This window comes from Protopterus annectens, chromosome 1.part0 (assembly GCF_019279795.1).
Source record: "Protopterus annectens isolate FY-2018-M chromosome 1.part0, PAN1.0, whole genome shotgun sequence".
NCBI classification, from domain to species: domain Eukaryota; kingdom Metazoa; phylum Chordata; order Ceratodontiformes; family Protopteridae; genus Protopterus; species Protopterus annectens.
In genome coordinates, this window is record NC_056725.1 from 1,205,359,649 (window position 1) to 1,205,383,377 (window position 23,729).

At 42.5% G+C, this 23,729-nt stretch overlaps 1 protein-coding gene across 1 annotated transcript in view; it reads left to right on the plus strand.

Moving 5' to 3' along the window:
* The window catches only part of TBC1D10A (TBC1 domain family member 10A), a gene marked incomplete in the record, with an annotated part of 1,058,544 nt that overhangs the window by 976,036 nt on the left and 58,779 nt on the right, over positions 1-23,729 (plus strand). Inside the window, 1 exon segment of the mRNA XM_044065589.1 lies at positions 22,554-22,708. Coding sequence (XP_043921524.1) covers positions 22,554-22,708 — 155 coding nt within the window.

A 23,729-nucleotide genomic window follows, 5' to 3' on the forward strand; every position in this document is an offset into this window, starting at 1 on the left:
AAAAAGGAAGCCAATCTGGTGGTCCCCTGCCATAAACAAACTTTACAACAAAAGGAAGAAACTGTTGCAGAAAAGAGGAAAATCCCAGGATGCAAAAAACTCCCTTACCAGCCTCCGTAAGAAACTGAGATCCCTCATAAAATCCTCCAAAGCTAGTTACTTAAATAAAATTGCCAAAGATTCCAAAGACAACCACAAGGCATTCTATAACGGTCAAGAATCTAAATGGCAATGCTCAGATCTGCTCTGAGCTAAAACAGAATGGCATTAAATATACTGATCCTAAGGATATTGCCAATATCTTGGCAGATCGATTCAGTGCCAACTTCACCCCCCTCTCACCCCTTAAATGGCCCATCTCAATACCGGAAGATTGCCAAATTCTGGTAATGGCCACACAGGTAAAAAACGCACTCTCCAAAGCTAAGAATACAGCATCCATGGGACCAGATGACATCCCAGGCTGTGTACTACATGAACTACAATATGAACTGGCACCTCACCTAAGTGTCCTGTTTAATCATAGCCTCACCTCAGGTTTCGTGCCCACTGAGTGGCGCAGAGCTACAGTTATCCCACTCCACAAGGGGGGATCCACCTTGGATCCCGGAAACTACCATCCCATCAATCTGACAAGCCTCATCTGCAAGGCTATGGAGCATATTATCATGGAACTTATAAACAAAGGCATTGGCAACCCTCAAACACTGGACCCCATCCAGTTTGGGTTCGGGAAGGGCTGATCTTGTCTCCTGAACCTGATTGACTTTTTCGAATCCGTCTCCAAAGCCATGGACAAGGGTAAGGTGGTCCACACAGCCTATCTAGACCTTGCCAAGGCCTTTGACACCATCCCCCACTCTGGAATCCTAGAAAACTTACTAAGCTGGGCATTAATCCCTACATCACCCAGTGGGTTGGTAACTGGCTTACTGACAGAACCCACAATGTAAAAGTAGCCGACTCCAAATCCACCTCCAGGCAAGTGACAAGTGGAGTACCTCAGGGTTCAGTCCTGGGACCGCTCTTGTTTGGCATCTACTTTTCTGAAGTACAGGCCAACACTAAGGGACTCTGGCTAACAAAGTTTGCAGATGACTGCAAACTGGGAGCTATTATTGAATCTCCAAATGATGTGGATACTCTACAAAAGGGCCTTACAGAAACAGATGCTTGGTGCCAGAGCCATGGGCTCAAGCTCAATGCCAAGAAATGTACAGTTATCCCCTTTGGGGAAAAAACATGTACCCATGAATTACCATATAGGTGGCAGTACCCTAAACACCGAAAGTGTGATAAGAGACTTAGGGACACAGGTGGACAGTGGTCTCATCTTCGATAACCACATCGCCACAACAGTCAGGAAATCCTTCTATGTGGCACACCTCATCACTAAGGGCTTTTCATCCAGAAAAAAGGAGGTCATTATCCCACTGTACTCATCCCTCATTAGACCCATTATAGAATACACCTCCCCGTTTGGTATGTACCTCTCAAGACATCTGCTACAACTGGAAAGGCCGCAGAAATACCTCACTAAAAGAATCACAGGCCTAAAGCAGATGCCCTACATTGAATGCCTTAAAAAAACTCCAGCGATACTCTGTCGCATATTATCTACTCAGAGGCGATCTCTGCTTAACCTACAAGGCCATGTCAAACCCAGAGCTGTTGGACATGCTACACTTAAAGAAATCCCAATCCCTCAGAGCCACATGCTCCAGGGATCTAAACCTTGTCATCAGAATAAACAAAACATGCTGGAGGGATAGGTTCCTGACCCAGAGACTCCCCAGACTCTGGAATAGATTGCCCATACATGTCAAGCAGAGTGCCTCTTTGGCCTTCTTCAAAAGGAACCTTGACAATTGGATGGGAGAAAGGAAATTCACCCTGGGGATCACGTCAGTCGCCCTGCTAGTCAGGGGTCCAGGGAAGTAAATAGTGTGGGAAGAAATAGCCAGGGAATTGTTATGGCTAGGCTTGTATAGGCCCTAGGGCTGATAGCCTAGTACCAACCTATGAACATAACAAATACCCTCAGCAGCCCCAGATGCGCTTTTTCAAAACAACACCCACATCAACACACAGAGCTTCGTCTCATGAAGTCTATACCTGTAAGCCCGTAAGGCAAGCCACCACACAATCCAACATTTTGGTCATAGGAGACTCCATCATGAATAGACACTGATGTCCCTCTCACCAGGCTGAGTAAGGAAAGTCATGGTCAGTTGCTTATCGGGGGCTAGGATCTGCCACATTATTCATGCACTCAGGTCATTGGACTACAATTACCAATGTGACTCGGTCATAGTCCGTGTGGTGGGAGTAAATGACCCGAGATGTACCTCCCTAGACTTCTATGAAGAGAGACATCATGGAGCTCTCGGAATGTGTCTCTCAGCCTGGTATGAGCCTGGCATTGAGCAGCATTTTACCTTCTCCAAGGGTGATACCACAATACGAACAAAAGATGATTGCCTTTAATAATTGGCTTAGTTTCTGGTGTCGTTCTAAGGGGATGCAATATGGAAGGAGATGGTCAACAGACCACGATGCTTTGCCAGGGATTTTTAGGCAATGCCAAACTGAAAGTGCTTCCAACATAGCAAATCAAAACCAAGAAAATCTAAAGGTATTACTGCGCAGTGCTAGGAGTCTAAACAAAAAACTCTACTCCCTAGAAGCTCTTTACCCTAGAGAATGCTGATGTCTTTACAGTCACTGAGACATGGTTTAAAGCTGTGGAGAGCACACCAACAGTGTAAGGTTATAATACCTTCCACACATTTAGGCCAGCTACTTGACAGACTGACTAAAGGTGGAGATGTCTCTATTTGCATCAAAAATAAATATACTTCAAGGCTGGTCAAACAGCACAATGTACTTGAGCTGCTCCATGTTCAAATCACCATAGGCAAATTCCAGTACCACTTCCTCTATGACCCAGGAAATCTATACCATGTATTTAAACTTATTAGAAACACCAACCATACAACCCAATGCCATATTCATGGGTGACTTTTATTACCCCTCTGTTAACTGGGAATCCTATATTACACCAAATGAAAGTGCACAGAGATTCCTGGATTTTGTAAACACAAACTCCCTGGACCCAGATGATCAATGCACCAACCAGGGGTGCAACCATACTGGATCTAATCCTCACTGGTATGGGAGAATGCTGCACACCCCCTACTGTAATGCCTTTCCTGGTAAGGTCAGACCACAAAATGGTTTCCTTTGAAGTAAAAATAAAACCTGGACCCCCAACTAAACCTGGAATATTCAGGAACTATTCTAAGGCCAACCTCCTATTAAGTGAGAACCTGGCAAATTTTCAAGCCCCCATAAACCCTGAGAGCAGTGCTGCCTATGCAGAACAGTTCACAGAAACCCTATGCAATATATTAATAGCTGCATAGAGGCAGCTGTAACCCACCAGGAAGAAGTGCAGAACTAACTAAAAACAAGCAACCCTGGTGGAATCACAAAATGAATAGGCTGTATAACAGCAGGAAGAAAATCATGGCAAAAATTAGTAGGTGCAGCACCCAGCAGGATATAAACACTCTCATCAAACTAAACAAACAACTCTGATGACAAATAGCCTACCAAGGCCAAATCTGAGGTAAAGTTGGCCTCCCACGCCAAGGGCAACCACAAAGCATTCTTAAGCTATGTCCGCAACCTCAAAGGCAATACACAATTGTCTGCAGAGCTCATTGTAAATGGGGCCACCTATACTGAGCCAGAAGATATAGCAAACCTCCTGGCTGATAAATTCACCTCCAACGTTACCTCTCTCTCCCCCTCAACCTTCCCTCAGGAAATATCAAATATAACCCTCCCTGCTATCACTAGGGAACAGGTCCTTAATGCTGTCTCTAAGACCAAGTACACTGCATTAATGGGCCCAGACAATATCCCAGGGTGCCTTATAAATAGCATGAGTCATGACCTATTAGGTCCTCTGGAATAAGCCTCCAAACAAGCTCTGTACCTCATGAATGGAGAAAGGCAACAGTCATCCCTATGTACAAAGGTGGTGCATCTACAGTCACTAAAGCAATAAATGAGGGCAAAATCATTCACACTGGCTACCTTGACCTGGCCAAGGCATTTGACACACTACCCCACTCAGGCATTGTTGACAAACTCTCAAGAGGTTAGGTATAAACCCATATGTTAACCCGGTGGATAGCCAACTGGCTCAGGACCCAGGAAGTTAGAATTGGGGAGTCCACCACTACAAAGTGGCCAGTCACAAGTGGAGTCCCTCAAGGATCAGTCCGTGGACCTCTCTTTTTTGGCATTTATTTCTCAGAAGTCAAGGCCAATGTCAGTGGTCTTTGGCTGAGTAAATTTGCAGATGTTTGCAAATTAGGAGCTGTCATTGAATCTCACACTAACACAAATGTTCTCCAGGAGGGGCTGACGCAACTGGTGTCAGAGCCCTGGACTAAAACTAAATGCAAGCAATGCATGATAGTATCTTTTGGGAAGTCATCCATCCCTGGTAACTATCATATTGACATACTCCTTAGAGTTGACTTAGGGACACACACAGTAATCTATCCTTTGACCATCACGTGTCTACAGTGTTGAGGAAATCATTCTATGTTGCGGCAAATTATAAACAAAGGTATGGCATCTAAGTGCAAGGAAGTCATTGTTCCACTCTATTTGACTTTCATCAGCCATATTCAACAACTGGAACGTCCACAGAGGTTCCTCACTAAAAGAATACAGGGCATAATTGTAATGTCTTTTGCAGACTGTCTCATGGCTCTATCCCTGTGTTCTGTCTCCTACAGGCTTTTGAGGGGAGATCTATGCCTGGCATACAGGGCATTGTCAGACTCACTCTGATGGATCTCCTGCATATCCACAAAATCAGCACCAGATCTACCCATTCTAAAGGCTTAAACCTTGCCTGTGATACAAGTAGAACCTGCTGAAGAGATGGGTATGTATCTCAGAGACTACCCCATCTGTAGAACATGCTCCCCATCCATGTGAAAGAGTTCCTCCCTAACCCAAGCCATTTGCAACTTGGACAGTTGGATGGGAAACTGGAAATTCATTCCTGGTATGGCACCTATGTCTCTAATGGAGACAGGTAACCTGTAATTTATTCATCTCCCAGACCCGTGCTTACAGTTATCAAGGGTATCAGAACTTAGCAGAGATTTGAGATGCATGGCTAGGCTTTACTAGGCTAATGAGCACAATGGCCTTTTTAACACCTATGAAAGCCTTCCTACCAATGTTTCTCTATCGCCCTTCTGATATCAGATGCTCTTTTTCTTTAGGTCTTCAGTAACCGCTTACCACAAACTGTGCAGATCTAACATCAAATCCATGCACTTCTCGTCATTCTGACTAGGACCTTTTTTCCTTAAACTGTCTTTGGTGTGTGTGTGTGTGTGTGTGTGTGTGTGTGTGTGTGTGTGTAGTGCTACTGTAGCAGTGCAAGTAATATCACCATACTTCTACCTGATTCAACTGGAGCGGTACCATAGCAGAGCAAGTAATATCACTATACCTGCTTCTGCCTAATGCACCTACAAACGGTGCTGTAGCAGTGCAAGTAATATCACCATACCTGCTTCTACCTGATGCACATGCGAGCCTTGAAGCTTATAGTTTGTCTGTTGATCACTGACTAGCCCAAGCCTTCAAGATGTTAGGACTGTGGCAGAGCACCCCCCTCACCAGATCATCCATGAGTGAAAAGAGAGCAGTCCGCTGCCCACTTCCTTTATTGCCTCCATGTCTGTTAGCCAACAGACTTTCTACAGTGTCTCTTCAGCCCATTTACGTCCATATACAAAGGTAGAGCTGATAAAGTCCATCAGGCAGCTGTGGAAGTGATCTGTGTGCATGCTTTCCAACATCCTTGAAATGAAAGTGTATTTGTTAGGGCTGTAACCTTGCTCCTGCCATTGGTGGCTGATATGCACATCTCGATCAGGGGACATTGTGTTACCTCCCCTTACTTGTGCTTGCTTGCAAGCTGTGAGGACATCTTAGCTGGGATCATTTAAGCTTCCACAGTTGTGTCCATTTCATTGTCTCCACTCGCATGAAGTTTTGACTTGACCACTGCACCTCTGTCTCCAGGTAGGTGAGCTGGCACCAGCCACTCACTCCCATTCTTCCCCACCATGGTCTTTCAGCACCTGAGCCATTAGATTGATGTAGTCTAGGTCATAGTCATGGTTTTGTGCTGTAGCATCAGGAGCTTTAATCTTTTTTTCATTATTTCTGGTTAATTGTGCTGGTGTTTGTTCTCATGGTATCAGAGTTCCTACTCTATTTTTTTTTTTTGTTTTTTTTTTTACTTAAATGTACGTACTATTGCAAAGAACACTAAATGTCAGAGGATGTTTTATTCTCAAAACAATGGCAGACAATGTTTGTTTTTTGTCGTAACTCATTTGTTGGTCTTGCATACATGATTTGTGCTGTTTGAATTTAAGTTGTGGTTGGCCAGGGTATGCACCGAGAGCAGTTGTGTAACATAGCCTCTGTGTGTCAAATGACATCACTGACCAGATTTTAATTGCAGAAATCTGAACAGGTCTGCAATCAGTATCATACCTCTCAACCTCTCGGCGCAAGAAATCTGGACAAAGCCAGAAATTATGGGGGGACAAAAGCCCAAAAATAGGGACATATTTTAAGTATTGTTCCTGTAAACTTACAAAGTTGCTAGAATAACAGGTTTTGTGTTATGTATTTTCTGAAGGGTATGAAATTTGAAACTCAAATATCTGTCATTGTTTAGCATTATTTAGTGACTTCAATTCTCAATGATTTGTGAGAAAAACATAAATTTTATCAGGAACAGACCAAAAATATGAGAGAGAAATCTGAACATTGTGTGAAAATCTGGACAGTTGAGAGATTTGATCAGTATGTATTTTGCACACTAAGCATTCCAATACATTCACAAAGTGGTTGCCACAAGATAGTTTTTGCTTTAGTTTTGTGTTGCAGCTGTAGGTTAAATCATCAAATAAAAAAAGGGACAAATGGAACTTGAGCTTTTGTATTGGTTGCCATGCAGCTATTTGGGAGACTTTCTCAAGAATGAACTGTCATCCCACCTGCAAAACACCTTAGTGCACTGACGAGGAGGTTGCTTATTTCATGGCAGAGATGGATAAAACTTGGAAGACTCTCTCAACCCCTTTACTGCAGTGTTACCACCACTATCCCAAAGACGATTAAAAAATGCCACTGGTGAACAGTGAGAGAGCACAAATAGTGAAAAAAGAGTTGAGGTCATTTGTATGTACCAGTTCACAGTTATTGTGCTTTTCCTTCCAACAGTTCATAAGGATGTGTTACTTGTGGAGCATAAGGATGTTCGGTAGCACACACAGAAGAACTGTAGCAACAGAGGGACAGCAGTTCCCAGAAGGGAAAGAAGCACATTATGATTTGAAGTCTGTGCTTTTTCAAAGGGTAGATCTGGGATCTGGAAGGAGACAAGATGTCATAGTTATGTGGTAGATGTCTGTCTATGAAGAACAGTGAATCCTTAAAACTGCAGAAGCAGATGTTCTTCGTGTTTCACTGTTTCAGTCATTACATTTGGGTAATCTGCTGGCAGGTTGCCCTCAGTCGGCCTGATTAACAAAGTCTTGGGTCCTGCGTTGGTTGCTGTCCCCTTCTTCCATGACATCAGGTTGTCAGGGGTATAAAACATGCAGCCGATGCCATTACATCAGTCTTTCTTGCCGTGCGGTGCCCGAAGCAGAAGCAGTTCGCAAGTGCTGGTTGGCCAACTCCTGAAATTTTCATTTTCGAGTTTCAGCTCCGAACTCTTCAACTTAAAGCGAAGTACCCCGTTGAGGAAACTTTTCTTGCTCCTTACCGATGTCAGTAAAAGTTAATAATTGCATTACTTGTGGAAAGCAAGTACCTCATAAAGATTTTCATTCGTACTGTATTCCTTGCCTAGGCCCTGACCACAACGTACCTTACTGTCGGTTTTGTGCTTTATTTAATCAGTGCACTATCCATCATTGTTATATTTTTGCCTCTCATTATTTCGGTTCTCAGTTTAATTATCCAAAAATTTCGTCGATTAGCCATCCGACTACCAGGATACCGAAAAAACGCAAAGATAAAGACAGAGACAGGCCATCGAAGTCCAAAGTTGCTGACGACACTTCCTAAGCCAGCCGCCAGTTCACCGGTACTCAGTGAGGCGCTTTCGCACCCCCTGATACCTGCTACTTATGATTCGCAGACCTCTACTGAGACCCATTCAGAGTCAAGTATGCCGCGAGATACTTCAACTATGGAACCCGCGGATGTCTCTACCTTAGATGGGTCCGGAGCCGCTGTGCAGGCAACGGCTTCTGAGGGTGTGTTTAGGCCTACAGACTTGCATATTAAAACACCTCCTTATTACTAAGGCCTAAATCTCGATCCATGTCTAAAAAATGGACGCCCAGGCCACTTGCTCAAGCCCCTATGCCTAAAAAACATATGATAAAAATGGCTGTAGTCCCCCCCCCCCCCCCAAGAGGCCTGGGGCTGAGCTTGCTTATGAATCTTCTGATCAGGATTCTCTTAATTCTAACTCTTCTGGTAACCTGGATTTGTCCATACCTACGTATGAGGATTCTGATGCAGAGGATTCCATTCCTTCTGCTTCCCCTCCTGAGGAGTTTAAATGAGCATTTTCACTGGGAAAGCCAGGAATTTTCTGATTAAAAAAAGAGGCTTAGGGATTTCCTTCTACCTCAGCATAGGCCTTTGGCTATACCTCCTGTACTAGACATTGTTGTTGATGTTTTCTCGGAATCCAGTTTGGCCCCCGATTCCCTGCCTCCTGCTCCTAGTAAACCTGACAGATACTACAGGGCTCCTGAGTCCCACAAGTTCCTTTTCATAAATTTCTTTATAAAAACCCTGCTGCTGACCCTGAAACAATTTCTCAGGGTCCCAAAGTGGTAAAGGCGTCCACTGCCAAAAACCCTGTTCCCTCTGATAGGGATTCTAGAGCACTGGATAGATGGGGGAAAAAAGTTTGCACCTCTGCTACTTTAGCTGTAATGGCTTTAAACTGCCAGTTTCACATGCTTAAATATCAACAGTACCTCATGTCTTTGTTAAAACAGAAAATGCTTACAAATTCAGAGAATCCTGACAATAAGGAAATGCAGAAATTATTGCATGCAGCTGAACAAGTGGGAAAGCATACTCTGCAATGTGGTTTTGATTCATTAGAGGCTTCTTGCAGAGCCACAGTTACAGGCTCTGTCATTCGAAGGTATCCCTTGGTTGAAAGAACAAGGTTTACCTGAATATGTTAAAGTAAAATTATTGGATGCTCCATTACAGTATGATACTTTGGTGTTAAGGCAGAAGCGGTGTTAAAGAAAATGGAGGATAAAGCAAAATCAATGCAGACAGTAAAGGATTTCTTACAGGTTCAACCACCTAGGTTTAGTAGAAACTGGCCTTCTAAAAATTGGTCCTTTCAGGTGTCAGGCCACAAAGAGGCAGATACAGACACCCAAGAGGCAGATGTCAGCCCCAAGGCTCCTACAGACCTAAACAATGGGGGGTGCTTCTGCCCCCAAAGGAGGAGAAGACAAATCACATCCTTATAGAAAACAGTCCCAATGACTTTCCTCTGCAAAGGCCAGGCACTTACCTTTTAGCAGCACCCCTAGGGGAAAAGCTAGCACGTTTTGCACAAAATTGGCACATAATCACTTGCTCAAGGTTACAGGTTCCACTTTCACACTCTTCCAAAATCAAAAGGTATGCTGGACCTGCCACAAAACCAATGGGCAGAGGCACAAAAGGAAATTGCTGCTCTCATGGACATGGGAGCTATTCAAAGAGTACCACAGCAAGAACAGGGACAAGGATTTTACTCAAGACTCTTCCTGTTTCCCAGAAAGGACAAAGCCTGGAGACCAGTACTGGACTTGTCAATCCTAAATACTTTCCTGGATGTTCCAAAATTCAAAATGTTAACACTGCAGCAACTTCTACCCATGCTGGGCAAGAAGGCTTGGCTAGTTACTTTGGACCTCAAGGAGGCATACCTGCATGTCCCAATCAGACAATATTGCAGAAGATACCTCAGATTCATAGCTGGCTCAATGCATTACCAATTCTCTGCACTGCCCTTTGGCTTATCTACTGCGCCCAGGGTCTTCACAAAATGCCTGGCACCAGTAATTGCATTTTGCAGACAGAGGAATTCAGATATATCCCTACTTGGATGACTGCCTCATTCAAGCAGAGAGCAAGGACATTCTACTAAAGCATCTGGCATTTGTGAAAAGATTATTAATTTGCCTAGGGCACACAGTAAATGAAAAGAAATCAAAACTAGTGCCCTCTCAAGAGAATATTCCTGGGTGCAAGCTTAAGTACAACTACCCAGATGGCTTATGTCACGCCAGACAAGCAAAGGCAACTGACTCATTACTTTCAAATGATGGCAACAAAGACCCAGCTCCCTGCAAGAAAAATTCTGCAGGCCCTGGGCTTCATGGCTTCCTGCATTCTACTAATTCCATATGCAAGACTGCATATGAGGAAACTACAATGGTATCTAAAAAGTGTTTGGACTCAGCATTGCCACAGCCTGGAGACAATAGTAACTATAATTCCCTGTCTACAACAGGAGTTTGGATGGTGGTCCAGGACCTGTCACCACAACAAGGGACAGCCCTTCACCTTACCCACAGCCAGGCAGACAATAACAACGGATGCATCCGATTATGCCTGGGGGGCACACATTGCAGGAAAATGTATTCAGGGCACATGGCCCAAGGAACAAATGCATCTTCACATCAAACAAAAAGAGATGTTAGCTGTACAGAATGCCCTGACAGCCTTCAAAGATCTACTACATCCAGGACAACTATTACTAAAGATGGACAACACCACAGTTATGTGGTACATAAACCAGCAAGGGGACACACATTCCTACCCCCCCCCCCCCCTTGCAGGCAAGCCATGACTTTGTGGAGCACAACACTGACCTATCAAGTACATCTGCAGGCACAATTCCGGCCAGGAAAGAAAAATACACTGGCAGACGAACCAAGCAGAAATCTCATGGATCCGCACAAATGGAAACTAAATCCACAGGTCTTCAGCATGACAACAAGGAAATGGGGACGCCCGGACATAGATCTTTTTGCCTCCCCTCACAACTGCCAACTACAGAAATTCTGCACAAGAACTTATCACTCACAAGCATCGAAAAGTGGATGCTCTTTCATTCAGCTGGAAAACCCTGACAGTTTATGCCTTCCCTCCACTGCCTCTTCTTCCCAAGGTACTCCTAAAAGTCAGACAAGAGAAGCCAAAAATTATCCTGATTGCCCCAGACTGGCCACGCCAGCACCGGTACCCAATCCTAAAGAGCTTGTCCTGGGTCCTTTTTTTTTACTTCTCATCTCTCTACAAACCTATGTGATGTATTTGCTTGTAGATGAAGGAAATGTTATTTTGGTACCTGCATGTTTCTGACATGATCTTTTCCAGCCTTTCCTATTTGGGGGCACCTGACATCTGGGGCAAGAAAAACTGAAGAAAATGGCGTTGGTTGCATCTTTTATTTACCCCTGGTGCACTGACGTCAGGGAAGAGGCGACAGCAACAGACTCCGGACATAGACTTTGGAACTCGGGCCGACTGCGGGTAGCCTGCCAGCAGGATAACCCAAGTGTAATGACTGCAACAGTGAATACACTCGAACATCTACATTTATGGTAGGTACACAACTGTACTTTCCTTTCAGGTCTTCTCAGGCCAAACCCATGCACAGCAAAAACCCCAGGTTTCAGTCCCAGGGGACTCTTAGGACTAAGCAGTGGGGGGCCTCCTCTTCCAAATCTGGAAATAAGACACCCCCCCTGTAGTAAACAGTCTCAATGACTTCCTTTTAAAAGTACCAAGCACTTATCTTTTGACTGCCCCTTTAGGGGGGAAAGATTGCTCTTCATGCAAAGAACTGGGAACTCATAACCCAGGACAAATGTTTTTTTTAAATGTAGTGTCCCAGGGCTACAGATTTCATTTCCACACGTTGCCAACACCAAATGGGTGGCCAGACTTGCCCCCAAATCAGTGGGCAGAGGCACAAAAACAGGTACTTTCCCTCTTAAGCATGGGGGCTATTCATCTGGTACCAGAAGAGGAAAAGGGACAAGGTTTCTACTCCAGACTTTTCCTGGTGTCCAGAAAAGACAAATCATGGCGTCCAATCCTGGACCTGTCTACTCTAAACACCTTTCTGGAGATTCCAAAATTCAAGATGCTGACTCTTCATCAATTACTTCATATGCTAGGCAAAGACGCCTGGTTGGCAACTCTGGAGTTAAAAGAAGCATACCTGCACATCCCAATGAGTGAATCTTGCAGAAGATACCTACGCTTCAAGGCAGGCTACTTGCATTATCAGTTCTCTGCACTGCCCTTTGGCTTATCTACTGCGCCCAGGGTATTCACAAAGTGCCTGGCTCCAGGTATTGCATTTTGCAGGCAAAGAAATATTCAAATATACCCATACCTGAACGATTGTCTAATTCAGGCAGAAAGCCAGGGCATACTTTTAAATCATCTGGCATTTGTAAAAAGGGTTTTAACTTGTCTGGGGTACACCATAAATGAAAAGAAATCACAACTGGTACCCTGTCAACAGATTATATTCCTGGGTGCAAGCTTGAATGCAACTGCCCAGATGGCTTTCCTCACACCAGAGAAGCAAATTCATTTGGTAACTTACTTCAGACAAGTGGCCACAAAAACCCTGGTTATCTGCAAGACAAATACTGCAAGCCTTTGGGGTTCATGGCCTCCTGCATTCTTTTAGTTCCATATGCAAAACTGCATAAGAGGAAACTACAGTGGTATCTAAAAGTCTATGGAGTCAACATTGTCACAGCCTGGAAACAATGATTCCTATTATATTGTGCCTATGCCTAGATTTCCTATGGTGGGCAAAAGCCTGCCACCAAAACAAGGGGCTACCATTCACACTACCCCCTGCTGCACAAACCCTAACTACAGATGCATCAGACTATGCATGGGGAGGGCTCACCTGGCAGGGAAGTGCATTCAGGGAAAATGGAACCCAAATCAAATGCACCTACATATCAATGAAAAAGAAATGTTAGCTGTACAGAATGCTTAAACAGCCTTCAAGGGCTACATTCTTCCAGGACAATTAATGGTAAAGACAGACAACACCACGGCTATGTGGTACATAAACAAGCAGGGGGGTACACATTCCTACACCCTCTGCAGACTAGCCATGGGATTGTGAAACACAGCCTTGAGCTACCAAGTGCAGCTTACAAGATCAATTCCTGTCAGGAAAATTGAATGCACTGGCAGACGGACTAAGCAGAAACCTCATGGACCCACACGAGTGGAAACTGGAACCACGGATTTTCAACATGTTGCCAAGTGAATGGGGGGGAGCCCAGACATGGATCTATTTGCCCCCCCCCCCAAGAACTACCAGTTGGGCAAGTTTTGCACAAGGACTCCCCACAAACAAGCCTGGAAAGTGGATGCTCTGTCCTTCAGCTGGAGAAACCTGTCAGTCTACGCCTTTCCCCCTCTGACTCTGCTCTCCAAAGTTCTATTAAAAGTCAAACAGGACAAACCAAGGATGATTTTGATTGCTCCAGAATGGCTGTGTCTACACTGGTACCCCCTCCTGCGCAGTATATCTCCATGGCACCTGCCTCAGACCCCTTCCCTGCTGTCTCAGCAGGAGAGCCAAATTCTGCACCCTCAGCTTCCAACATTGAACCTTGCAGCCTGGCTAATCACTTTAATTCACCCTTACCATCCCTCAGCAAACCTGTGATGGATGTCATCTTGGAGGCGAGAAGACCTAGTACTAGAAAATGTTATGCTGACAATTGGAAGAGATTCTGTGCCTGGATTCAATCTTTAGGGATGAGCACAGCAGCGCCCACGTTACCTCAGATTTTGCAATACTCATTACAGCCGAGTGCTCCTCCAGGCGTCTTCTGCAGTTAACTCCTACTGCTCCTATAGGTGTCAAATGTTGATTGTTCATATTTGCATTAATAATTCCAAAACCATGTTACTTACAAGTTACCAGGATATTTTGTCTTGAAGCATATGTGATGGCAAACGCAACTGTATTGGTATTTGACCGCTCTCAATGAGTATTTTCTAGAACTGTAAGGTGATCATTCATTTTTTGAAGGCTTAAGCCAAACCCACTGGGAGTTAAAGGCACACATTCAAAAGGGCTATACCGGAGGGAATGAGTTTTGAGATGCTTCACAAGGGCCTGTCTTTTTCCTCCATTAAAATCCACACCTCAGCTATTTCAGCTCACTATAACACAGAACCACCCCTCTTCTCTCAAAAAACTTGAGACCACCCAGGAGAGCTCCTACCCCTGCCTGGGACCTTAACTTTGTTTTGGAGAAACTCTCTACCTCCTTTCGAGCCAGCTGCTAATGCAGACTGAAAATTTCTTTCTTGGAAAACAGCCTTCCTTCTAGTAATCACTTCAGCTAGAAGGATATCTGAATTACAGGCCCTTATGGCAATGGAGCCTTTTATCAGCTTTCATGCGGACAGGTTATCTCTCAGGACCAATCCATCCTTCATACCCAAGGTGGTTTCCAGTGTGGCTCTTAATCAGTCCATTCATTTGCCAACCTTCTTCCCCAATCCACAGAACAAAGGGGAACGGATTCTGAATTCCTTGGATGTGTACAGACAACTAAGATTCTACTTGGACAGGACTAAATCTCGAAGAAAATCTTAACAATTGCTGGTAGCATTTGCTGCAAGGGCAGAGGGGAAGGCTATTTCAAAACAAACCATTTCTAAATGGATAAGCCTTTGCATTAATTTCTGCTATAAGCACCATGGAAAACTTATCCCCCAGGGGATCAGATTTCACTCCACCAGGGCTGCATCTACTTCTGCAGCCTTTCTCAGAGGTGTTCCTGCCAGGGATATCCTAGAAGCTGCTACCTGGAGTTCTCTACATACTTTTACCAAGCACGATCATTTACCACTTTTCTCTAAATCCAGAGCTGGCTTTGCCACTGCTGTCTTGCAGGCCCTTATAGCTGGCCCTAATGCTGTATAAACTCCTCCTCCCAACCATAGCTTTGGGAATTTATCCAAATGTAATGACTGCAACAGTGAAATACGAAGAACATAGTACAGTTGTGTACACTTACCATAAATGTAGATGTTCAAGTGTATTCACTGTTGTAGTCCTGGTTACCCTCCCTCCAGCCCCCTAGTTTTTTCTGACTATACCTCTCCTTTCCTTTACTATGCTTAAAAGCCTTTTTGCTGTATTTGCTTTTGGTTGGAGGTATGCCTTTGTGTGTTTGTGTTTATTTGCTCCCCATTAGGGGGGCACCTGACATCTGCAGCAAGAAAAACTGATGTAATGGCATCGGCTGCATGTTTTATACCCCTGACGACCTGACGTCATGGAAGAAGGGACAGCACCCGACGTAGGACCCAAGACTTTGTTAATCAGGCCGACTGAGGGCAACCTGCCAGCAGATTACCCAAATGTAATGACTGCAACAGTAAATACACTCAAACATTTATGGTAAGTGTACACAACTGTACTTTACAGGGAACAGGAGATGGGAAACTTGATGTGCTTGTCCTTATTGGGACAATTGAACTGGCTGGGTAATGGATAAAAGCAGTGCAGTAAAAGTTTCTAGGATGCCCTTAGTGAGGTACAGATATGGTAACTTTTGCAGAGGTAATGGTAATGGTAGAGCACATCTCATCATGCAGTTCAGAGTGAACGGGTAATTGTTTGGCTTGCATATCTGAAAAACCAAGCAGCACAAGAATTACCCTTTCAGAAGACTTAAATAGGACCTGCTGGAAAGATGGGTATATATCCCAGCGATTGCCCACTCTCTGGGACAGACTCCCTATCCTCATGAAGCAGAGTTCCTACCTAACCCAATTTAACTTGTTACATCCAAGTGACACCTCAAGGTGCATCTGTAGTTAATTCCTACTGGATGTCTCTAGGTATCAAACATTGCTCATTCTTATTTGTATCAATAATTCCAAAGCCATGCCATGTAGAAGGTTAAAGACGTACGCAGTGGCAAAGGCTGCATTAATATTTTACCTGTATCTAGTGCAGGTAAATACATATTAACTGTTTATTATATTAATTTATATAATTTTCACATTTTTTCTAAGTAACTCAACAGCCAAGTAACATAGACAGAACTCCTTAGCCTCATATGAAAGCTCTCAGCTAGATGAATAAAATGCTGCTGCTAAGTACGCATGTATTTCATAACCCCCATTGTTTCAGGAATAAGCACATTTGTTTGAAATGTGACAACATAATTTGATTCCCCGAGTTCTACTGGAGTGAATGAGTTGTGTAATTTGGATAACTAGATGCAAGACCAGAAATCACCCTAGTCTTGGGACCTTTGTCTCATCTCCCAAGCCCTTGCATACACTACCAACAGTATTGGATCTTGTCAGAGATTTGGCTGCATGACTAGACTTTAAAAGGCCTCAGAAGTCATTAGTCTAGCACATACTATTGTCAACCTATGAGCCACTAAGAGGCCAAGCAGCTGTTACAGAGCTCAAGAAATTTGCTCATTTGAGAGTGGGGAATTAATTTGTTGAAAAAGATATTGGCTTGGTGGTTTGCCTGTATCGGAGAAGGATTATGAGTAAAAGATTTCAAGGTGGCTTTGAGATTGAATGTAGACGGGGTGAAAGAGAAATGTAATGAAGCATCTAATAAGTAAAGAAAACTCCAGGTTGTACCAGTGCAAAATATATTCATGGGTAAGGCAAAAAGGGATAAGTTAATAGAAAAATTGAAACTATGCCTCTCATTGCCTACAGAAATTACCTGAACTACTATCCGTGATGGAAAAAGACTAGTTTGATATTATGGCAATATCAAAAACATGGCACAGTGAAGTTTGTATCTAGTACAGCATTTATAGGATGTCCTGGATTTATAAATATCAGGAGGTGCAGGGTGTAGGAAAGAGGCCAAATCAACAGTAGACACAGTTAAACATAGAGGAGAGGAGGCGTAAAGGGTTTTTGTGGAAACAGGAAAAGCCTACCCAGTCCGTAGTGGGTTGTGTATGTAAAACACTGAGTGTCAAGACTGTTAAGACACTAGTGATTACATGTTAGTGTTCATCACTAATGCGTTGATACAGGATTATGCCATGAAAGATAGAGATTGTTGTACCTCTGGGATTTCTCTCTTCCCTGAGACAGTACAGTTGCAGAACTGGTCTGTATAAGTTGTAAGGGGGGCTGCATGGGAGCTTGCCCTCTGAAAAATGCTTTTCTTACTTTTTTATATTCAGCTAGTTCACAATCAAGGAGTGTTTTGAGCTTGGAGTTGAGTAGCTCATTCACAAAAAAAAGTTTGTTTAATTAGGGAGGCATAATACAACCTAGTGTTGAAAAAAAAGACAATGCAATAGTTTGTTTCCTCAGAATGAAAGAAAAGTGGAGGTATTTTTGATTGGGAATATATCTACTAGTGAATCAAAACATTTTCTAGCAACACTGAAGATCAGAGCTAGTACTGGAGTCTGCCTGAGATAAGACCATCTTAGAATTGGTATTCTTATAATGGGAGCAGGAGCAGATGTCATATGTAGAGAAAGGTAGTCATTTGGGAATGAGTGATGACAAACCACTGATTAACCATTATCTGAAGTGCAAATTCAATCTAATGAGAACAGGGATGTAGAGTCCTGGAAGGCAGACCTTTAAAATTTTCAGCGACTCTTTAGGCTTGAATTCAGATTGGAACAAATGCATCAGATCTGCAGCCACATAAGCAATGTGTTAAGTTTGAAACTAATTAGGAATTCTAGAAGAACAAAACACTAGTAATCAGCCAAGGTGGTCTTGAAAGTGAGATAAAATGTGGTGTTCAGTAACTTTAAAGGAACTAAAGATAAAGGTGTTTATACAATTTAAAAACAGGATTACAGGTGTGGCAGACGTTATTGCCCAACAGAACAGGGTAGTTTTATTGGAAAGAGAAAAAAAAACATTTTAGCATATGTAAAGGTGCAAAGAGCCAATGCAGGTAGTAATGAGCTCGAAAAGTCATACGATTTGGACTGAAAGAATGACAAAAAAAGTTAGGCTGCCAGTTGAGCCCTTTCGGACAATATTTGAGACATTTGCAAAAATTAGCAGTTGACCCTTTGACAAAGGATTGATCAGTAGCCTTTTCATAGAGTAAAGAACCCTCAAAAAAAAAAAAAAACGCACTAATAGTCCCCCTGCCTTGTGCTCTGTTAGATTTCTAGCAGAATTCCCTCTAGAGGTATCAGAGATATGCAAGCAGAAGTTCTATTTCTTATAAGAAAACTATACAGAGCTTCCACCACAAGTTACCTCTGTTTCCTAACCCTAGAATGAAGCACCTTTCAGTTCATTGTTTGAAAGATTTAGATCCCCATGAATACGGTTCTTAGTCCAGCCACTTATTCTGCTTTTCAGTATTCAGTAGGTATTCTTTCATGCAGCTCATGGTAAGTGTACCATAACTGCTCATCAGGGTTTCCCTGCTTTTTCCCCTCTGGCCTCAAAGCCAGTGAGATATTTTTACTTTTCATCATCATGGGCTTTTTCCAAAATGCCTTCTTGTCCTTTTCTGTATGTACATTCTTAACCATGAACACACCCAGTTATGTTACCTCAGTGAAGTCCATATATCACCATTTACAAATCCCTGACCATCACTGACCGTCTTGTTGTCATGCCTGAAATAGCTACACATCCCTGTAGAAGTATAGCATGTAGCACATTGTATTACTTAGGCTTTTGAAATTAGAAAGCATCCCCGTTCAGTGATCAACTCCTCCCTTGTTAGTCGCAGCTTCCTCTTCTTACCCCTTGTGCTGCTTCTGCTCTTCTTACCCCTTGTGCTGCTTCTGTTTTGCCACTAATGATGCTTCTCCTGTCCTTGTCCTGCTTGTCATATCAAATTGACTGTTTAATTCTGTAATCCACATTTGAGAACAAAAGTCTTAGGCAGACGTGTATAAAAGTGTTGTGCACAACATAGCCTCTGATCCTGCAGTGTTTCATCTTCAATATTCTGTGATTCTGTCCACTTTACCACTCATTCATCCACTTACTGAGTTTCCATGATGCTCTTTCCTTGCATTATTTGCATGTGACACTGCAAGCAGCCCTCACAAACATGATACTTTGAGTACTTCCTTGTAGAATTTTCCCGGTTCCATTGTTCTGTATTGTATCTTCAGCTTTACCAGTAGGTAAACATGAACAGTCATACTGTGTTAACCCACAGTTTTCTGAACAGCTACAGCAGACCTTGATTTGCTTCATCCAGTCTAAGGCCTGGTACTGTTTCCATCCAAAGTAATTTGTGTTCCCTGTACCCCCACCACCATAGAGACACACTAGCATGTAACACTGCATTTACTGGGCTTTCACTGGCAGTTTCCACTGTGTACTGATCTGCCTTTATTACCTTCTTTGATGACCATTTCTTGACAAAATTTCTGTATTCCTGCTTTGGGTCTCTACCCAACTCATTTTTTTCTTGTTTAGGAAGTCCCATAATTCTTGCCCTCATTTTGACAAATACTTGTTACCAGTGCACCATTGTCCCTTTTATTCTGCATTTTCACCTTTAAAATACAGCTGTCACCCTTGTAGTTCCCCTGTTTTCAAGACTCATACTACAAAATCCCTTTTTTTTCTGTTTTGTGTGTCTGATACATTCTCTGACGTTTGCTGGTTGTCCAGTCTTGAGTTTACTGATCACTTACCTAATGTCTTGACTGATGCACTCATTTTTCCACTGTCCAAGTATAATACAAATGTTGTGCAGTACCCAACTAAGTTGCAGACGTATCCCTGGTATTATTCTGCTTTGATCTAAATTGTTTTTTCAGTTTAGTAAACCTCTTGTTCCCAGCATTCCCTGCAGTTTTTTTTTTCATGAAGCAACTTCAGTGTTCTACAAACTCCCACAATGTTCTGCTTCCCGTAGTTCTTGAGTTACATGGACAACATTCAAACTGTACTTTCCCCATCTTCCTGTATTCCATTTCCTCATTTTGTCTCTATTGATATAATGATGTGTTTCTAGTTACTCTACAGTTCCCAACAGCAGTATAGTGAGAAACTGCCTTCAGCCTGTTGAATTGTCCCTTTCCCCTTTATGTTGACATGTTTAATGTTTTGCTCATACAAAACTTTTAAGTTGTGCAGCTGTATTTAAATGTGAGTGAATTTTAAGTAGCTGGTGTGTAGACGGTTACTTAACTTATCAGTCCTTGAGCTGTTTTAAGCCTAGCCAAGCTAACCCCAAATTTACGAAAAAATTGCTTGCGTCAGTACTCCAGGAAAATATAGGCTTGTACACCTTAAGTCTTCACAGGCTGCCCCTGTCTATTAGGGACATAGGTGTCAAACCAGGAATAAATTTCCAATTTCCCATCTATTTGTCCAAGTTTCTGTTGTACATGGTTAGAGAGGAACTTTGCTTCAAATGAGTGGTAAGCTTGTTCCAGAGAAGGCTTAATCTTTGAGACTCATACCTGTCCTTCGTGTATGTCCTGTTTTCGCAGATGAGGTTAAGGTCTTTAGCATGGGTATTTCTGATCTTTGTTTTTCAGATGTGCAATAAATTCCAACAGATGGAATCAGATGATACCTTGTAAGCTAGACATAAATCTCCCAGCAGCAGTCTGTAGGAGACTGAGTACGAAGACTTGGCTTTGAGACTGTCCGCATAGGACATGTTTACGCTTTGTATTATTTTTTGTGAGGAACCTCTGTGGTTTCTCAGACTGTTTCATGTACTTGGTCTGGTACATAAGGAAAAGTGGGCTATACTAAGTGATTGGTCTAAGAACCAAGTACAGTGGAACACTAACCAGCTTGGACCTAGATGTCATCACCTTACTTATATGTTGTGCAACATAGAATGTTTTTCTCACCACAGTAGACAAGTGGTGGTCAAAGATCATGTTACTGTCAGCATGTATTCTAATAGCCCTGACCATTGGGGGTCTACCTTTAAGAGTGTATTATCACTGCGGTAATTTCCAGTGGTGGCCATCTTCCAAAGGGTACTATTATGCATTTTTTCACATTGAATTTTAGACTACTAAAACTGGTGCACTTTCAGGAAGTGAAGTCAGAACTTGTATTCACTACTGTATCCATAATTCTTTAACAATGCTATTGTAGGGTTTCCTTATTAACACTCACTCATTCCAGTGTGCTTTAATCTCTTCCATTGGCAGTCTTCCAGAACTTCGTGCCCCCTACTGCTGTTTTGCACATTGTTTCATGTCTAGAATAGGATACATGTCCATTATATTTTGATACTTTCTCATGAAAGTTTCAGAGGCCGGTATTCAGTCAAGTTTCCGTGGATTGTGCTCCTCTCTTCCAAGTTTAATATTTTTTTTTCTTGCATAGTTTTATGTTTATAAAAATGATTTCAAATAACACTTTTGTGCAAAAATTAGTGTTTTGGTTTTGTTATAATGACTTGTATTATAATTGTATTTTGATTTAATTTTATTCATTATGTGAAGTTTGCTAATCATCTTAGAGGACTGTTACAGGACCCTTTTCATGAACCATAAAGCAATACAAACATTTAGAAGACGATATCAGAGACGCAGTGTAATTAGACTAAATCTGATGCCAAGACGTAAGCATATGTGATTCTAGCAAAACAAGTAACCTGCCTCCCAAACCACTGAAAAATAAGTATAAATATGTGGTATGTGCTAAAATGGTACATCCTTTAGAATTCTGAAGGTCAGTAACAGCTACATTGATAAAACTGTCCTCTTAAGTGAAGACATCCATGGTTGAAAAGCCTTCCATCCATTCTTTGTTGTATTAATTCCACTGTGAAGGCAGTCTTTCTTGATGTTCTCAGTCTTTCTGATCATTTTGATCAAGGCTGATGTACATCCTTACATGAAAAAAAGGGTTCTGTGTATATTGCTTTTTTAGTTGTTATGGACATTGTATATAGTTTGTTTTTTCTTGTTACTGTACTGTTAAATTGTTATAAAACAAAAACATTTTTGAAAAAAACAATTCAGCTACTGGCTAGCTCTCTGAATCAGTGTACAGAAAATGAATATGCTGTCTGTACTATTAGTTTAGTGTTCTTCCTGTTTCTTGTTGCTTAAAATTTCTTACCAGAAGCACTAGTGATGGCACCTGCCATAGATTGCTTTGTTTGGGACTAATGCTAACTAATAATGATGTGAAAGTTAGATTTTCTCCTGTTATGCCTTCCTTGTTTGAAAATATTCTTAAAAACATGACTGCGGTTGATGAATAGAAGTCATGTTGCAGGTACTTTTACAAAAAAGTGCTCCATCAAAGCTGAGCTGTTGTCTGTTGATACAGTTGTACTTAAGAAAAGTGCTTAAAATGTAAAGACTGGCTTGACATGTTTTAGCTAACTGGTACGGTCCTCCTTCCTACAGGTGTGAAGACCATATTTCGAGTGGCTCTTGTGCTGCTAAAGCACATGCTGGGCAGTGCTGAAAAACTGAAGACATGCCAGGGGGAATATGAGACCATTGACAAGCTAAAAACTATTGACCCAAAGTATATGCAAGAAGGCTTCCTAATACAGGAGGTAAGGCTTGCTTGCCGATGATGGTATGGGTATTAACAGTAGTACAAATTAATTCTTAGAGCTGTCTTGTTACGGAATACAGTGAGCAGTCACCTGATATTACTCTAGGCAAGCTGCCGCTTTGTTCTACTTTTCATCACAGCCAGATAAACACTCCTGACGTTTTTGCAGTTGAATTCTTTTGGCACATTTTGAAATGAGTACTGGAAACTACTGGGAATGTTATGTGATGATTCTTAGAAAGTTAGGTTTGTATGTAGTACCATTATCAAAGATGTAATTTCACAGGTTGTATGTGTACATATGCTTGTGTGTGTTTATACACACACAAAGTACATCTTCAAGATACCGATTTGCTAAACAGGATACAGCATTGATCCCTGAGGACCGTTTTCAGACTTTGCCATGGAGTACATACTGAAGCAAAATGCACTTAATGTGTATATGTTTTTGTGCTATGTGCAGTATGTGCTAAATTCAGTTTAACTCATTGAATCCCTCCAGCAGCCAGTCAGCTAAGTTGACATTCCTTATTGTCATCAGGCTGAAACACAATTGCCTAGAGCTGTGAATCTTATGAAAATTAAATGTGAGAAAGTATTTGTCCGGGACTGGTACAGCTCTACCTGCCTTTAATAAAGTTTAGTGATTCAATACCTTACCTTGCCATTTTATTTCTTTCATAGCATTCCCCTAACCTACAGGACAACAGACTGCACTGTCAATATCCGGCCCTTCTGATTCAGCATACCTACATCATAACAATTTTTTCATTTTCACAATTCATCACAATTCCTCTGGGCCGCCTTAAAATCTGCCAGAAAGCCATTGCCGGGCTGGTAAGTCCCATGGCAACAATCCCTCGGGGCTGTCTGGCCTGTGGAAGGTCCAGCTAAAGATTCCTGTGACCCCCCCCCCCACTTACCTTGCTCTACCTTACCTTTCCTGTCCTCCGCCACAGAAGGGAGGATATTCCTTCCTTCCACCAGCACATCTCATCCTGTTCTAAGTGAATGTCCTT